The sequence below is a fragment of the Mauremys reevesii genome, linkage group 6, assembly GCF_016161935.1.
Source record: "Mauremys reevesii isolate NIE-2019 linkage group 6, ASM1616193v1, whole genome shotgun sequence".
Lineage (NCBI taxonomy): Eukaryota > Metazoa > Chordata > Testudines > Geoemydidae > Mauremys > Mauremys reevesii.
Window position 1 is genome coordinate 56,350,258 of NC_052628.1, and position 19,375 is coordinate 56,369,632.

Consider the following 19,375-nt stretch of genomic DNA (forward strand, 5'->3'; position numbering starts at 1 on the left):
AAAGGCCCAGGCAAGGCCCTACATTCCAAGTGAAAAACAGAAGTTTCACGTTGCCCTCTGCAAGGGGAATGAAAACGGATGAGAAGTATAGGAGGAGTCTACATAACTACTGTATTTGTGTGCGTGTGTGTGCAGGGCCAGCTCCAGGCACCAGTGGAAGCATTTGCCTGGGGTGGCACATGCTAAAGGGCGGCATTCCGTCCATTCTTGGGCCAGCACAGTCCAGGAGGCTTTTTTTTTTGCTTGGGTCTGCAAAAATGGTAGAGCCAGCCCTGTGTGTGTGTGTGTGTGTGTGTGTGTGTGTGTGTGTGCACGCGCACGCATGTGAGAGAGAGAGAGAGAGAGAGAGAGAGAGAGAGAGAGAGAGAGAGAGGGAGGGGACAGAGTATGAATATTTACTCTAGGACATTAATTTTCAACAAGCTACTATATTTTATTGCTACTCTTCAGGATTACAGAATAGCATTTTGGGGATGGATAGAGCAAAGAGGTTAGAAGCATCATTTTTCTAGATACTAAAAACGTCTTTTAAAAACAAGCTGAAACTTTCTAAGCTAAAATATTTTCTAGGGCAGGATAGAATAAAAATACTAAGCAAATCTGACCACTTATGGTAAAAATAAAACCTTTATTATTGTAGTTCAATATTTGTTTCTATTATAATTAGAGACAACCCCCAATCTAAACTTCTACTGTCAAGAAAACCAATAAATAAATAAGACAAACTTATTTTTAACAGTGAATGCGAAAACAGGTGTTAATGACAATAATTTTTTTAAAATAAGGACTATTACATTAAATATACTTCTCAGGTCTAGTTTTCCATGACAGATATGTGATGTGCCAGTAGTTATATATTATATTCTTCCTCCCATGCATGCACCTCCTGTGGAGATAGCGGACTACAGAAGCTGACCCTTACTGAAACCATCTTGTCTCTATGACAAAGCTCCTTTTTAACTTCTTGCTTACTGGTTACTTCCTGTGATGGAGAAAAACTTTAGCTCAGCTTGTGATAATTTCACAGGCCCTGAGCACCCTGACCCTAGAAGCCTGAAGGTCAGAAGTCAAGTCTTGTTCTGAAACATCTGTGTGCTTCATATTAAACTAGAACAAAAGTGGAGAAATATCCACCAGTGTGAAGAGAGAAACAGGCAAAATAGGAATGACACATTGGTCATCTGTTACCCATGCCATCTCAAGCCATTGACTGAAATGTGATAGAAAGAATTTTACTCACTAAAATTCCAAAATACCTTCAAGTAAGTGCTTTGTTTATTAAAAATTAACAAAGTTTTCAAACACACTTTGTATTTCCTGACTTCTTATATTAAGAAATGCTTATTCAAAAATGTGCATACAATATATTTGTATGCATCCAGTGACCCAAATAATATTACTTGACAAAACCTACTGAATTCTACAAATATTTCAGTTTCAAAATTTAAGCACATCAGGATAATCCAACAATCTGAGTATTTGAAACTTCACAGTTTACAAAAGCAAAGGAAATAGATATTTCATACTATTACAGTATATAAGGAATCCAAATCATATGATGTTATTGAAAAGAGCTCACGTTATACAATCAGTTTATGCAGCAGCAACTATAGATCAAAATGAACAGTTAAGGTGTGTTACATACAGAATAATTTACAACTACAAAACTTGGTATCTTGATATTTTTTGTTTTGAGAAATAAAAGTAAATTTGTACAATTTACTGACAGGACTGTAAAACATTTGTGGGATTAGATCAGCTACATCATTCTCAGGTTTCAACATGTGCACACTGTTTAAATAAAGCTTGGGGAAGCAACGAGAGAACTGAAATAGCCTTAATTTCCATAACAAAAAAAATCAACAAGAACTGTTAAAATCTTTGAATCACATAAGTATTTCTTCTCTTGTTTTCTCATTGACCGGAGGTGCTCACACATCTATTTTCTCCCAGAGTAGCAAAACAGTCAAAAAAAACTTTAACTACATAAACACAGCAACCCAACGGTATCAGTAGTTCAATTGTGATGTCCTCCCATGACTTTGAATCAAGGTGCAAAATTGCTTGAACATTTTGGCCCTGAACCTGCTAACACTAATGCATATGCTTAATTTTATGCACAGAGTTGTCCCATTGAGCCATTCTTAATTCTGTGAATTTAAACAGGCAGTTTCCTTCTAACGCTTTCATAGAAAGTGATATGCAAGTTTGCCTTCCATGGAAGGCAAAATCTGCGTCCACACACTTTCCTGTAATTCCTTCACACTGCAACTGATCCAGAGCCCAATGAAATCAACAGAAGTCTTTCCTGTGACTTTAATGGACTTTGGATCAGGTCCTCTATGAGTTTCCCTGTCAACAGGTGCCTCCAAGTTCCCTCACTTGAGTTCCAAACTGCATTGGGGGAAATCATATAAAATAACACTGACTCAGTGAGCATTACACATTGTGCTTATTGGTATTCAGACCCAACCTAGAACTCAGAGCACAACAGAAGTTGTATTCTCCCTTTTTTTTTTGCATACATACCACCAGTCAGGTTCCATATGTTTTGGCTTCCCTGGCTTCTATAAGCATGAAGCCCTACGTGACTGTCTTCTAATTTGGTAAATAATCAACAGAGGAAAAAAAATTTTTTTTAAACCCAAACATACTATGTGAAAAGCTATTTAGAGTTCTAAATTATCCACCCTCTTTGGAAAGAGAACATTAAATTTAACTTCTGCAAATATGTGAAAGCCCTCAGCAAATAGGGCAATGGAAAAATTAACACTTACCAACTCTACGAATGCAAGTCCACCATAACTGTGAGCGACAAAAAATACGTTTTCAGCTGCTGACTCAGCAATAAAGTGGTCCCACACATAAATTGCATGTTCTTCAGGAGAGCCATTATCCTACACAGAGAAGTATATTATTTATTATAATCTTTTGCAAACTGACAGTTTTGTCTACAGGCAACATATTCCTAGTTGTTAAAATGTTTTGTTAAAAGAAACCACAAATATATTTGTGCTAGGGTCACAAAAATTCATTGATTCTTCTTTTTTAAAAAAAAATCAACACACAAAACAACCCTGAGAATGTGATTTAAAGACCGCAAAATCTGCTTTCTTTGAATATAAACAAAAAATTGTGCAGTTACAGGAAGTCTAAGCACAATAATGGCATTTCAGCTAAACAGCCTTCACTCAAATTTAATACAGAACAACAACAATAATATTTAGTTCTTATATACACTTTTCATCAGTAGATATCAGAGTTCTTTAACAAAGGAGGTCAGTATCAATATCCCCATTTTACAGATGGGGAAACAGAAGCAAAGAATGACTTGACTGGCCTAAGGTCACCCAGTAGGCCAGATGCTGATCAGATTCAAACTTTTGATAACTTTGTGTCAAATATTTGTTCACTAAAAAGTCTTTGTTTGTATGAAGTTAAGACTTAATCCAATAAACAGAATAAGAACAATAATAAAACAGAAGCTTCATCGCACTCTCTAGTATTTATCACACTGTTGCTATACACATCTACATGTTCTAACAATACAGAATATGGCCTAATTCCATAATGACCTACCTGAATTTTTACACCATACTTATTCTATGTTATTTTGCAATTACAAGCTAATATACCATGCAGATAGAGCACCTCTTGATCATTTTCTGGTAATACTCATTATTTTGGGGCCTGGGAGTTAGGGGAGAACAAATTCTCTACAAGTTAAAACCATAGGACTGGTGATCAGAATATATGGGCGGTACATTCCTACCTCTGTTACTAAGTTTCTACGTGCCTATCAGCAAGGCATTTAACCTCTCTGCGCCTCACTTACCTCTTAGTATTAGTACCTCTTATGCAAATATTAACGTAATAAACATGAAATGCCTGATACTAAGCATCACTTCCCTAGTTGAAAAGCCATTAATAAGTGATATAAAAATCACAAGTAAATACCAGTGAGGACAACTGGTAGTGGTAGGATTATAATTATTTCAGTGTTAATTATTCATATCAATTATAAATATTGTAAAATTTTCAAAAATTAGCTTAAGTCCCCTTTTTTAAAAGGGATGTAGGCACTTAGGAGCCTATGTCCCAATGAGACTTTGGTTCCCAAGTACCTAAATCACTTTGGAATAAAGCAATTAGGCTCCTAAATCACATGGACAATTTTGAAACTTATCCACTGTTCCTTTAACTAGCAGAAACTGAGAACAAAGCTTTACTCCTACCTTTTCACATACAAGCTCAGACTGGTAACAGGATAAGAAATGTTTATCAAAATTTTAAAACAGCCACAAAGTTCCTTGGACTTGGGTAGATTCTATTATTGATTGACTGACTCTCAATGACACAATGAAGTGTCAGCCTATTAGGTATCAAAAGCTGCATTCATCTCCATGCAAGGGAAGGGATATTTTCTGTCTTTCAGCTCTGGTTCTGCAATTTGATCATGAAGATATAAGATTCCAACCACTTGAATCCAAATACATGATCTGGATCCAAGTAAAGACAGACTGGAACGTGTTTTTGCTTCTATCAGCAAAGCAGAGGCTTGTAAATGAATCACTTTCCCCTCCCCCTAGAGATTTGTTTAAGATAAAATAGAGCAGTATGGTCTGGAATTTATTAAGGGAAGTTATGTATGTTTTAACAGGGATTGCTATAGAAGAAAAATGTTGAAACAAAAGGTTTTCTCTAAGAAAAGTTTAGAAGCTATGGTACTATAAATAACACAATACAATACAATAATAATAAATAGCTAAGGAATTTTCCTTAGTCAAGTGAATGAGTTTTACAGTTAGTTTTTAATTGAGAATAAAATTAATCATTGTAAAAGCAATTTAATCAAGTTCTGAGCTCTGACAAAGGGAAAGAAGGGTCAGTTATTTTTAGTTAAAAATTATGCGTCAAATCATGGTGCAGCCCATTTTTATTATTCTGTGTACCATTAAGGCAAAAGCACACAGTCTTAGGAAGCAGGAAGCTTCCAAAGGATTCAGAAATCAAATGAGAGTCTAGAAATCTACAAATAACTCCCGTTGATTAAAGCAAAACCAAACAGTCCAATAAACCAAATAATTAACCATTCAATTTCATACATTCCAGCATGAAGATTCAATTCAAGATTATTTTTATATACAAATGCAAAAAGAGGCTCTGTCTAAAATTAGTTACTTCAGACTATAACTTCTGTTTTTCTTTTTTATTGTTAAAGTGCCTTAATGTAAAATAGAGAGACAAGGTGGATGAGGTAACATCTTTTATTGGATCAACTTCTGTTAGTGAGAGAGACAAGCTTTCGAGCTACATAGAGCTCTTCATCAGGTCTGGGAAAGATACTCGAGTGTCACAGCTAATACAAGATAGAACCAATAGTTTATCATAAGTAGTTATCACATATTCTATGCGACCCCTCAAGGTGAAGTGCTAGAATGTGGAGCTCGAAAGCTTGTCTCTCTCACCAACAGAAGTTAGTCCAATAAAATATATTATCTCACCCACCTTGTCTCTCTATATCCTGGGACCACCAAGGATACAACAACAGTACATACATTAATGCAAAATACATTGTATTGTTCTGTATATGCTGCTAACCCACAGATAGCATAAAAAGAGGATCTGGGACAGGGGGACACTACTGGATGAAGTGATACATTTTAAAGTGAAAGCTATTTCTTTATGGTGGGTATCAGAATAACTTTACTTTGAAGCTGGTCAGGATTTCAGGCAACTTTTTGGGACAAGCAAACCAATGCTGCCGCCATGTAAGAGGGAGCTGGCTATCTAATAGAGAGTTAGGCACGACAATCTCCACAGAACTCCTGGGCTCTTTGGAATTTGAATTTATGCCAGTTCCACCAGGGTCTGAGGATTAAGTGGGTCTGTCTGGCCTTGGATAAACTAGGGTGCTGAGTACTGGAGTTTCAGTACAGAGGGTGACAATCCAAGGTAGCCATTACTTCCCATTCTTCTACTGCTACTAGAATATTCTGCCTTTACATATTCACTTGTTAAGTTATTTAATGAAGTGCAGGCCTCTTTGTCATACTTTCCATAATTTTCTGTATGACCACATAAAAAGGGAGTGAAAGGTTATATTACCTACCTCATATGGCAGTTGTGAGGCTTTATTCATTGTCATTTGTAAAGTGTTTTGAGATCATTGGCTGGAAGCAGGGGCGGCTCCAGGCCCCAGCACGCCAAGCGCGTGCTTGGGGTGGCAAGCCGTGGGGGGCACTCTGCTGGCGCCGCGAGGGAGGCAGGTAGGCTGCCTTCGGTAGCATGCCTGCGGAGGGTCCGCTGGTCCCGCGGCTTTGGCGGACCACCCGCAGGCGTGCCAGCAGAGGGTCTGCCAAAGCCACGGGACCAGAGGACTGTCCGCAGGCAAGCCGCGGAAGGCAGCCTGCCTGCCGTGCTTGGGGCGGCAGAATTCCTAGAATTCCTGGCTGGAAGGCTGCTATAGAATCCCACGGCAAAATTTTCCATCATACATGCCTGAAGTTGGATATCTAAGCCCCATAGTTATGTGCCTAAATAAATGGCTTGACTTTCAATGGTATTGAACTTAATAACAGCCATGGGCATTCAGAACTCTGAAAATCAAATAATTTATTCAGGATCCTACATAGGATCCTATCCTGAGGCATCCAACTTTGAAAATGTTGCCTCCAATGTAGTATTATTACTACTAATTTTTGTTTTGGTTTTTGACTCTGACATTCAACTGAAATAAATTCCTTAATATAGATTTTAGATTAAATTTGTCTCTGGTGACTTTTGACTTAAAAGCAGATTTTTTGTGCATTTTACATTTAGTTTGGCCTATTTCCTACAAGTTACGGTGAGATTCATTGAAGAAAGATTTTATAGAGTCACATTTGTTTGACTAAATTATCTGAATCTTGCTTAAAAAAGAGAATATTTTGAGGGTTTAATATTTCTTGTCTTGTATTTACTACCTGAAATTTAGAAGAAGCCCACTCAGATCAGCTAAGTAATTTTGCAAAACTTTCCATCCACATAAATATCAGAGAATTTAAGAAGTTATTCTAGTTTAAAAGTTTGAGGATCAGATTCTCCTAGGGTGACCAGATGTCCCGATTTTATAGGGACAGTCCCGATTTTTGGGTCTTTCTTATATAGGCTCCTATTACCCCCCACCTCCTGTCCCGATTTTTCACACTTGCTGTCTGGTCATCCTAGATTCTCCAGTCTGCTAAGGCCTCTGAAGTACTGCTTATACAATGCAAAATGGCTGGAATACAGGCTGCAATAGCTAGTGTAAAACTGCTTCCTGTGCCAGCAGCCTCCCAACTCCTGGTGTAAGGAAAGTGAGGAGATATTATCAGGGGCATGACAAAGTGGAGCTCATTCACTGGCTCAAGGTCACTGAATCACATTACACCAGTAATGTAAATTAGAGCTGCTCCTCCACAACTTTAAGTTGGGGCTGGGTCCTGACAATCAGGAAGCACTCACATTCCCTCTCCCATCTCCACTGCAGCTGAGCTCTGCTCAGGTGGAGGGCAGAGTACCTGCCTCAGACCCTAAAATATCTGATGCATAATTTTCAATTTGCTACTACTTTGAAAATTTTTACATAATTAATTTTTTAAAGAAATAATATATTATGAATAGGATTTAACATGCCATTTAATTCACAAATAAACAATGAAATTTGAACCTTTCTTAATGACTGCCTTTATTTCACTACTATTGTAGTTTATACAGCATATTAAAGGAACTACAGAGTTTCAGCAGCTAGCTAAAGAAAACCCACTCCTGATTCAAAAACGTAATATGGAACACAGATACCCATCTATGAGGATCTGGGGAGGTTAATTACAGGAACATAGGATTATCAGATAACATGTTTTTGCCACATGGAACAGTTCCTTTTCAAGAACAAAAGGATCACCAGATGTTTCCAGTAGAAGTAGCATTAAACTTTTTTGGCTAAGATAGAAATGTGCACTCAAAGTATTGTTTTATATCTTTTAAATACTACCCATTAGCAATATATAAAAACACAGAGTAGCTTTCCAAACCAAATGACTATTGCCTCAAAAATGGCCATAAATTGTTAACTTGGAGCTTTTCATTCTAATACAAAAAGTTTAATCAAAGTAATTTAACAGTACATTTAATGAAAATAATGTGACAATGATAAATTAATATTTCTAAAGCAATTTTAATATTCCTAGGCCAGATCTTCTGCTGTATCTGAAAGCTGTTTGAAGCAGCAGAGTGGGAGCAAGGGTCAAGGAACAAGTTGTCTGCCTAATCCTCTGATCAGTTTGGCTTTGACTCAGGCCCTGGCATAGGTTAGAAAAATTAGAGGCTGTACTAATCTATACTAACTCGAACGAAGGACTGTACACTCTCTGAGAAAAACCAGAGTGCAGCAATGCCCTGGCCATGCCTCCTCTGACCTGAATGCAGGGGTGGCCAAACTGTGGCTTGTGAACTACATATGGCTCTTTTACTGTTAAAGTGCAACTCGTGGCCCTCCCCCACCACATTCTCCACCTACCAGACCGGGGGTGGGGGCGGAGCTCAGGACCTCTGCCTTGCATTGGGGTGGTGGGGTAGGGGCTTCTGCCCAGCAGGGAGGGGAGTCTTGTGGCTTCAGCCCCATGGGGTGCACCTGCCGGGACTCAGGGCTTCAGCAGGAATGGGGCTGAAGCCTCAAGCCCCATCAGGCACCTTTCTCAGGGCTGAAGGCCCGAGCATAGGCAGGTGCACCCCGGCTCTCAAACTTCTGAAGATTGTCATATGCGGCTCGCAGGGTCAGTAAGTTTGACCACCCTTGCTCTAGTGCATCCTTCATGCCTGAACACAGAACTTGAATGCATGTTAAAAACTCTCCCATGCTGGGGGAATTCTCAGCTGGCCACATATGGACAGGTTCTAGGCTCTTTTCACCACTGAAGTGGTACACAGGGACTTGAACAATGGGGATAACCATAGATATGTATGGGTGGAAGGGACCTTGAGAGGTCATCAAGTCCAGACCCCTGTGCTGAGGCAGGACCAAGTAAACCTAGACCATCCCTGAGAGGTGTTTGCCCCACCTGTTCTTAAAAACCTTCAGTAATAGGGATTACGCAACCTTCCTTGCAAGCCTCTTCCAGAGTTGAACTACCCTTATAGTTAGAAAGTCTTTCCTAATATCTAATCTAAATCTCCCAATACTTCTGGTCTTACCTTCAGTAAACATGGAGAACAATTGGTCCCCATCCTCTTTATAACAGCCCTTAACATTTGAAGACTGTTACCAAGTCCCTCCTCAGCCTTCTTTTCCTAAGACTAAACATGCCCAGGTTTTTTAACCTTTCCTCAGAGGTCAGGTTTTCTAAACCTTTTATACTTTTTGTTGCCCTCATCTGGACTCTCCAATTTGCCCACATGTTTCCTAAAGTGTGGTGACGAGAACTGACCACCATCCTCCAGCTGAGGCATCACCAGTGCCTGTTAATACATACCAAAATTATATTAACCTTTTTCACAACTGCATCACATTGTTCAGTCATATTCAATTTGTGACCCACTATAATCCAGAAGTACTACCACCTAGCAGTTATTCCCCTTTTTATAGCTGTGCATTTGATTTTAAGTGTAATATTATCACTTATCTTTATTGAATTACATCTTGTTGGATTTCAGGCCAATTCTCCAATTTGTCAAGATTATTTTGAATTCTAATTGTGCCCTCCAAAGTGCTTGTAACCCTTCCCAGTTTAGTGTCATCTGCATATTTTATAAGCATACTCTCCACTCCAGTATCCAAGTCATTAATGAAAATATTGACTAGTACCAGACCCAGGACTGATTCCTGTGAGATCCCACTAGTTATACCCTCTCAGTTTGACAGCAAACCATTTGTAACTACACTTTGAGTAGTGTCTTTCAACCAATTGTGCACCTAACTTACAGTATTTTCCCTATTTGCTTATGAGAATGTCATGTGAGATTGTATCAAAGCCTGACTAAAATCAAGATATATCACATCTACTGATTCCCTGTTATCTAGTAACTCTGTCAAAGAAGGAAATTAGTTTGGTTTGACATGCTTTGTTTTTGACAAATCCATGCTAGTTATTCCATATCATCCTATTATATCTCTAGGTGCTTACAAATTGTTTAATAATTAGTTTCAGTATCTTTCCAAGCACTGAAGTTAGGCTGACTTGTTTATAATTCCCTGGGTCCTCTCTGTTTCCCTTTTTAAAGGCAGATACTCCAGTCCTCTGGGATCTCACCCATCCTCCATGAATTCTCAAAGATAATTGCTAATGATTCCAAGAATGGTTCAGCTAGTTACTTAAGTACCCCAGGATGAATTACATCAGCCCTGTCAACTTAGTATATCTAACTTATCTAAATTCTTTCACCTGTTCTTTCCCTATTTTGGCTTGTGTTCCTTCCTCCTTTTTGTTAATACTAATTGTTTTGAGTATCTGGTCACCGTTAACCTTCTTAGTGAAGAATGAAGCAAAATAGGCATCAAACACCTTGATGTCATTGGTTACTAGCTTTCATTCCCTGCTAAGCAGAGGACCTCCACTTTCCTATGTCTTTCTGTTTTTCTTCATATTGCCTTTTATATTCCTTGCTAACTGTAACTCATTTTGTGCCTTAACCTTTCTGATGTTAGTACCTACGAGAATGTACTATACTTTTGTACTCCTCCTTAGCAATTCATCCATGGTTCCACTTTTTGTAGGATTCCTTTTTGATTTTCAGGACATTAAAGATCTCCGGATGGAGCCATAATGACGTCTTACTATTCTTCCTATCTTTCCTTTGCATCAGGATAGGTGGCAGCTTTGCCTTTAATATTGTCTCCTGAGATACTGCCAGCTCCCCTGAACTCCTTTTTCCCTAAGTTTTATTTCCCATGGAACCTCACCTACCAGTTCTCTGAGTCTGTTAAAGTCTGCTTTTTTTTTTTTTCAGTCTATTGTCCTTATTCTGTAAAAGCAGCAAAGAATCCTGTGGCACCTTATAGACTAACAGACGTTTTGGAGCATGAGCTTTCGTGGGTGAATACCCACTTCGTCGGATGCAAGTCAATGTCCTTATTCTGCTGCTCTCGCTCCTTCCTTTTCTCAGAATCATAAAATTTATCAGCTGACATGAAAATATATTATGTCATAATCTTGTTTTTGTTATCCTTGGTACTGTTTTGTTCAGTTTTAACCTACAGAACTTAATTATGTATTGCATATTCATATTAACAACATCTCAGAATCTGTAGAATATTAACAAGAAGCATTGTTTTATAAAATGCTGCCAAAAGTCTTCTGTTTCAAGCAGATATAATATACTGCTTGCACTATGAGAAAATTCAGCTGTACTGTTGCAAATAGCAGGTAAAATACTTTACCTTGTAACTTTATCAGAAACAAACAAACGATTGTGGGTAAATTCTCTGGCAAGTCTATTTTGCAAATAACATAATGAGTAGCCTCATTTTTTTGTTTGTCATTTTTGCAATATTGCATAGTCTGCCAGTGTAAGAGTTGTAAGATATATAACATTTTAATGAATCAAGCCATTAGAGTACACAGATAAGCAGTGTGCATACAGTAAATACAGTGCTATGTTCTGCTGCATTCAAAATACAGGTTGAATTTACTAATGTAATATTGCAGTCATTAATTGTGAAATACCACGCTGAAGTGAAGCAGGAACCAAAGCCTTATCAACTATGCCAGATTCTAACACCTAGACACTGCAAGGTCTGCTGTTATGATGGACTACCTGAGCTGATAACACATGGAATTATCTAAACAACATTTGCATATTTGTGTAATTATTTCCTAAGGTTAATTAGCTCATGCAAAGCAGCTTGCCCTTTGAGACTGCTCACAGTGACAGGTTCACATATTTCTTGTTCCAGTGCCAAATTTTACAGATTTTTTCCAGCTAACCTGTTGCTGGAAAGTTACAAATCCAGCAAAATGCTCAGTGCCCTTGGTAGTTATGCTTTTCAGGAGGGGTTGAGCCAGCTCAGAATGAGGCCTAGATAACTAACACTCAGCTACTACATATACTACTTTAAAGTTTTAATCAATTTCAACCGTGTTCCCAGAAGATAAACTTAAAATTGATTTGATTTGATGTACTAGTTCTTTCTTTTCCATGTTGATATTTTAAAGCCAAGTAATTCAGGTACCCTAATATTTTCTAAAGGAGAGAAATGCATACAACAGTACCACGTAACTGAATTATTTTAAAATAGCCTCACCTAAAGTAAGTTTAATAATACTGTATTTCTCTAGTTTATTTTTCATCCCAGGATCTCAAAGCCGTGTTATATTTCTGTGCACTCAGGCAGAGTATACATGTTAAACATATAGGAAATGAGTTACACTTTGAATCAGTAGTAGAATTGAGAGAAGAGCCCAGAACTCATGTCTCATGATCCTGCTTTAAAACATGAGATAATACTCTTTCCTTTTAAGCAGGAATTTGTTATGTATTATGATTCTCATTATTATAAAATTCTTCCCTGTTGCCTGAACTCAAAAAAGTGAAATTTTATTGGGATAATCTTTTATAAAGAGCAATTCACCTAATTTGACTGAAAACCATTACATAAAAATATAAAAAGCAATTAAGGAGATACTCATTTGATGTTGACCATGTGGATATTACCTAGAGAATTAGCAGCTCGTCATTAAAGAGTTAGGGTTGAAAGAGTATTTCACTTGTGACCAGTTCTCTCTCTCTCTCTCTCACACACGTTCTCTTTACAAAAAGACAATATCTTAAACAAAACAAAACAGCCCAATGTTAAATGTTAAAATGTCTGGAATGATCAGCAGTACACTCCTTCATCAACTCATTCTACTTGACTCACACCATCAACTCACATTTCATTTAACCTCCTCAAATTCACAGCAGTATATGCATTGAACACAATAACAAATCACTAGGATTTTACTGGCAATTGGTTCTTTGAATAGGAATTGGGATTTTCAAAAATCCTAGTACTTTGTTATTTTTATATGTATTTGAAAATTTGGAGGTGGAAGACGGTGAAGGGAACAGAAGGCGAAAAATTTTTCATGTGAAAATGTTAAATGCTTGGGCTGGGATTTTCATAAGCACTCAGTGTTCTCCTACCTCTGTTCCCACTGAAGTCAGTGGGACATTTGCCACTGACTTTAATGCTATCAGAGCTACATCCAATTCTGAGCCCTTTTGAAAAAACCAACAAAAGTTTTTTATCTGGAAAATGCTAAGCATTTAAAGTTTACCTACATGGCAATCTTCTTTTTCCTGTCTCTGTGTCCTCTACTCAGTTCACTGCATCCTCCTTCATGTCCCTAGTCCTCTGAAACTCTGCACTGCCCTTCTTAGCTCCCTGGTCCCTTTCACCTACACTTCATCCCACTTTCATGACGTACCAGTTTCCTATCTCTCATAGCCTTCAATTCTAAGACCAGACAGCACATCTGACAACACCAAGTTTCCCTCCCAGTCCACTGCATTTCCCCCGTCTTCCTCATGCCCCTTCCCAGACACCTGCCTGCTCTTTCCATTATCACTACTAATACAAGCCTGTCAGCAGCTGCTCAATTTATAAACTTTTAAAAATTAATTTGAAACCCTGGTTTGCTTACACCTGAAACTAACTTGGGGCCTGGGTGGTGGCAATAGCTGAAACCTCTCTTGGGGCAAGAAGGCTGCAGCAAGAAGCAACAACAACAAAAAAAAGGGGGTGGGGGAGAAAAAAAAGGAACCAAAATATTTGCCCTGCCATTTTAAATCACAGACCCATCTGTTCAGAGTATCTCCAGTCCATCTTAATGCACAGGAAGTCTGTAATTGTAGCCACTGGAGTCTCTTACCAGCACTCTTGGGTGTCACACTTTATTGGAGTCATAGAGCTGCCAACTCTCACAATACTACTAAAAAGTGTTTTTAAAAGTTTTTCACAGGTTTTTTTTTGCCCTTATATAAAATGGCCACCATTTTCTATTAGTTTCATTATGACTGGAGACAGGTTGTCCCCAGTTAAAATGGTCACTATCAGTTGTGACTTGTAATGAAGATCTAATGGGGATAATCCCAAACCCAATTAAACCCTCTCTCCTTTTATTTTTAATCAAACTAAAATCTTTGTGGCAGATACCTTCCCCTCCCATTTCTCTCCAACACTGCAGTGGAGAGAACAGCAGGAGGCAGGTAAGGGAAGAAGAGGCTGGCAGCCTTTAGGCCCTTCAGGGCAGCCTCATAGAGTCCAATAAGGGGAGGGAGTAGATGGTAGTATCTATTCTAGAACCTTCCTTACAGCAGCACCAGAGAGAGAAGTCTGGGGAGAGAGGGACTGAGGGCCTCCTAAGAGAACTGTTCCATCCACTGAAAGTATGAAAATATAGAACAATGCTGATATCAGAGCATGCTCGCAGGCTGCCTTTTTAGTCCTCTCAGAGGCAGAAACAGAGTAGACTAAGAGATGAAGCACAGGGCAGTACATCTGAAAAGCAGTACATGAGACCCAACCTGGGAGAAAGCTGGGGCAAAAGGACTGGGGAACTGGCCAGCCTGTGATTCTAATAAGGCAGCAGGAAGACCAACGCGTAAAGGGAGAGCAAAGGGAGTGGTGGAGCCTGTGACATTCTGAGGGATAAAAGAGCTGGAGAGGGGTGTAACCATCACATACTATTTCTCTTCAGCAAAGAAAACAAATCTGGAGTTTCTAGGACATGCCACTTAAAGTATTCAAAAATGACCTTCGAGTAACTTTCAAACTTTTCTGATTTGTAACCAAACTTTCCAGAAAATCCCAACTCTTGGAATTTCAGAAACTTCATGTTTTCCCCTCAGGAAGCTGAGGAGGGAATAGAAAATTGAACTTATATGGGAAGATGGCTTCAGCCTTAATAATGAAGTGACTATTGCTGCTTCATAATATAGATCTGTAGGAAGAATGGAGGTGGAGTGTTGAGATTGTAATGGCGAGAGCCTTGTGCCCTAGGATATCCCAGGCAATGGGAACAGCATGGAAGAAAGTACAAGATGGAAGAGGAAGAAGAAATCAAATGGAATGGTGAGACTACTGGTGGAACAAAGTGGTCCTGGTTGGATGTAATAAAAGAAGTGCGGAAATGATCTTTAAAGGTGAAAACAAGCAACAAAAGTTTGGGGTAGCAGGTGAAGGTGCTCCTAGAGGGTCACAAGGTGAAGAATGATAAAGATTGAGTGACAGGTTAGGAAGATGACTTTAGCTGTTGCATTCTGAATTAAATGGAGGCTACAAGATGAGAGGGAGGCCTCTGCATGAGGTAACTGTGTAACCTCTCATCTATCTTACTTGTAAAATAAGTGAATCATAGAGGCCTTTCCCATAATGTAACAATATGAGGCCTTAGTTAATAATAAGGGCTCTGAAATACATAGAAATAATAGCAGCCAACTGAAGGAGTTGCAACTAGACCTGTCTTGTTACTTGCAGTTCAATGTGCATTCCCTCAGGCTATGGGATAGCCCTATTCTCAAAAAGCATAACATTTTACCAGATAGGTAAAACAGGCACAACAGACAAGATAAATGCATGGGTTTCATGTGAGATTTGTGACACCTGGCAGATCTGAGGGTGGAACATGAAATTACTCCTAAATTATGAGTTAGAAGACTGAGAAAATGTTGGCATCATCAACACTAATACAGAACACAAGACGAGATGGTTTGAGAGGAAAGACTGAACTCAGGCTTTGCCATGCCATGAACTTGGAGATTAAATTGTTTTGTGAGCTTTGAAGCAATAAGCTTCTGAAAATTAAGGATTGAGTCTTAAGAAAGTCTTGTCAATACTTCCTGGCTTAGAAAGGTGGCTGTGGAGAGCCATGAAATCAGAAGGAAATAAGGAAAAACAAGAATTCCATTTCACAAAAAATGTGGAGGTTTTGACATTTGGGTTCATTCCACAAGGGAATTAAAACTATACCTTTAAAAAAAAAATCAGAGAGAAACTCCATTTCTTGAATAGCTAATAGCCCAATAGTTAGGGAACTCACCTAGCATGTGGGAGACCCATGTTCAAATCCATGGTCTGAATCAGTTAGACCAGGGACTTGAACCTGGGCTTTTCACAACTCAGGTGAATCCTTAATACTCTGTGTTTTCAGTTTTTATTTGTTAAAAAAGAATCTGGGACTTTTTCAGTGTTTATTTTCCAAACATTAAAACCAGGATGAAATTGGGTTAAAAATTAAAAAAAATCATCAGGGGAAAATAAACCTATTGTAATATACACATTTTACAACAGTATAATAGAATTTTTTTTAAATGTACAAAGCTATATTTGTCTCTCTCAGAGATAGTAGTTTTTCCAGAAATCCTGGTTTGCATATGCTCACATACTTTTAGTCAAAGTATCCTCACTCACGTTGAGCCTTTTGCTGTCTTGGAGGTAGTCCAACTTTGAAAATAAGTGCTATGCATCAATAGATCCAAGAGATACACTCAAAGCTCACCATGCCACTTTGCTCAAGTTGGGAAGTGTGTCTTGATGACCATTCCAAACAGCCAGCACATCCAGTTTCACAATGTCAAGGTTAGGGAAGTTTAAGTAAGTAATAAATTCCCCTTTCAGATTTGAAATTTCATCTGTAGTGACAAATGGTTGAAACACTCTGGCATAATGATCATAGTCTACTGCAAAATTCACCTTGAGGAAGGGGTGCAACACATGGATGACATTTCAAAAAGAATCTTCAGCGCCAAACACTTGGGGGTTCAGATTACGAGCCATGACATTTGGGTTCTCCCATTTCTCACTGAGCATTGTGTTAAAGGGTTTGGTTCTTGTATTCCAGGGTGGAAGCAGCTGGGTATTTCTCCTGAAGCTTTTGAGCTCAGTTCAGCTTAGATTTTGGTTGTCAGGATCCGGTAAATGTCTGTATTGGCAAATCTGTTGGCAGCAGTCAGAGAAAACTCCAGTGTTTTCTGTGTGTCACACAATGAGTCCAAGTTTTTAACAATGAACATTCCTTGAGGAACAGAATCGGGCAGTCATTTTGGTTATTTGCCAGTCTCTTCAGAATTTATGCTTTAGAACCAACAAACTCAAGATGATCTAGGAGACACATTAGCACAGTCCACACATTATTTACATGACAGGTAGTGAAGCACAAGTTCATCCACTGATATGGCACAACAGGGGTAGGTAATCAGCAGTTGGCTCTGCACTCCTCTCGCACTGTATAAAACAAAGCCTTCAACTTGTTCACATGCTTGAAGGCAGCCCCAAATCCAATGATGCAAGATTTCACATCTTTCATTTGTTCTCTAGCAGTAGCTGCGGACAATGCAACATTAATCAGTAGAGCAAGACAGGTAATACACAGCAGCTCTGGTTTCTGGTTGTGTTTAATCTCCCATGCAAATGTAGCCACGTAGGAAGCAAAGTTAGTTGTGGCCACATTTTCCCAAATTAGTTGGTTCATCTCAAACATGTCAGTTATTGCTGCCTCGACAAAACAGCTGTCAGCAGAGGGGATGAATGTCACATCAGCACATAACAATGCAGGTTTATTCACTTTGAAACCAAAAAATGAAAATCAAACGCCAAGCATTGGACAGTCCAAAGCATCTGGAGACTTGTCAAAAAAATCAGACAAGACACCACATTCCCATCAATTCGTTCCATCAGTTTAGATACTAAAGCATTGTCATATTCTTTCAGATACTTAAGAGTGAGGCTGTATGCATTAGGAAGGGTTTTTTCTGCTGGACAGTACTGTTGCACAAAGTCACCAGAAGGCCCCATTTCTGTTAATCATGGTTGTCTGGAGAAACAAAGAGCATGCACAAATTCATTGACACAACTGTGCTGTGTCCTCTCTTTCATTAAAGCTCCTGCTATTGACTGTTTATTCTGAAGCACACTTTCTTCTTCAAGCTTCTTCTGTCACTTGCTTTTGACATGCTCCTTTATTCTGTCAGTGTGAGCACTGACCTCAATGCTGCAGTACTTGCAGAGCAATGCATCCTCTTCACTCGCATCTTACTTTTCTTGAAAATGTCTAAGCACTGGATTTGCTTGTTCGTATTCAGGCATAGATTTGTGGTTTTGCCCCATGTTTACCTTTTAACCTTATCTATTTGTCACCCCAAAGGAGTTTACACCTAGGTTCCTGGAGCTCTCTGTGCTGGTAGTTCAGAAAGAGGCACACTGTCCGTGGTAGGAAGGAGGAGCCAAGGGCAGACTCGGAGTCCGCTAGGCAACCAAGAAGAAAAGACACTATTTAAACAACAGGGGGGCCTGCTGGTTTGGGGAAGGATTGCAGGTGTGCCTGCTCAAAGGAAAGGATAGAGTCAAATGACTGACATGGGAAAGCCCAGGAAGAAGAGCTAGCCTGACTAATAGGGAGTGTGATGCCCTTCTCTGGGAGCCCTGGAGGTGGGACAAGACAGTTTTGGAGTAGACTGGAGTCAGCCACAGAAAGGGCAGGACTGGTTGTGTGGAGATCGAAAAGAACCCAGGCTTGTACATCCAAACCCATAAGGAGATTGGCACTAAAGAAGGTAACCGGGTGGATAGGGGGCATTGGATATCTTCATCTGTGGAGGATTAATTGTTTAAATTTAGCGCCACACTAAACATACACAACGAAATAGGCATGCATCATCCCCTTGTGAGTCAATTGTAGCACAATATTAACGTTTCTTTTTCCCGACCTCCACAGTGTGTGTGTTCTGTGTTTTACACAGTGGAACTGCTTCAGTCTCAGAGTTGCAGGACACAACAATCGTGTAAGCTTTAGAGTTTAACAAAAATAAGCATCCAAAAAAATACTGAGTGGATTGATAAACGGGTGTTAAATCAGTAAAAACTGAATTCCTTTAATTAAAAAAACTGGTAATATATCACTGAAAATCGGTAAAAACTGAAAACACGGTACACTATGAATGCCCTACTCACCAGGCTATAGGCTATTTGAGGTGAATCTCTTTCCTTCCCTCTGGACCATTCTGGACCTGTGAAAACCTTCCCAATAATTTTTTTATCAAAACCAATACATTTCCATCCAGAGTTTTAGTGTTGATGAACTGGCATTTTCTGACACAAAAAAAATAAAAAGTTTGTCAAAGAATTCCCAAACAGTTCTGTTGGTTGGTTGTGGTTCCCCCCCCATACTTTATACATTAAATAATTTTGTATTTGTATTGAGAAGCACAGTATAAATAATTTTTTGAAACAACAACAAAATGCAGCAGTAAAGCACGAAATAGGCGGATATTCAGGTCTCCAGTAGTTTGAAAGGATAGTGACAAAAAAGAGGTGACACAAAGGTTATTGTCCAAAACAAGACAACTTTATTTCCAATCCAACTGGTAATAGTCATCTCAA

At 38.9% G+C, this 19,375-nt stretch overlaps 1 protein-coding gene across 10 annotated transcripts in view; it reads right to left on the minus strand.

Annotated features, from left to right (window-relative positions):
* The window catches only part of FAM172A (family with sequence similarity 172 member A), a 357,166-nt gene that overhangs the window by 143,488 nt on the left and 194,303 nt on the right, over window positions 1-19,375 (minus strand). For 9 of the 10 annotated variants that reach the window (XM_039545378.1, XM_039545375.1, XM_039545371.1 and 6 more), the window contains one exon: window positions 2,778-2,897. In XM_039545378.1, coding sequence (XP_039401312.1) covers window positions 2,778-2,897 — 120 coding nt within the window. Of the gene's footprint in view, window positions 1-824; window positions 983-2,777; window positions 2,898-19,375 lie in introns of those variants that run through there. The other variant, XM_039545377.1, reaches the window with a different exon arrangement.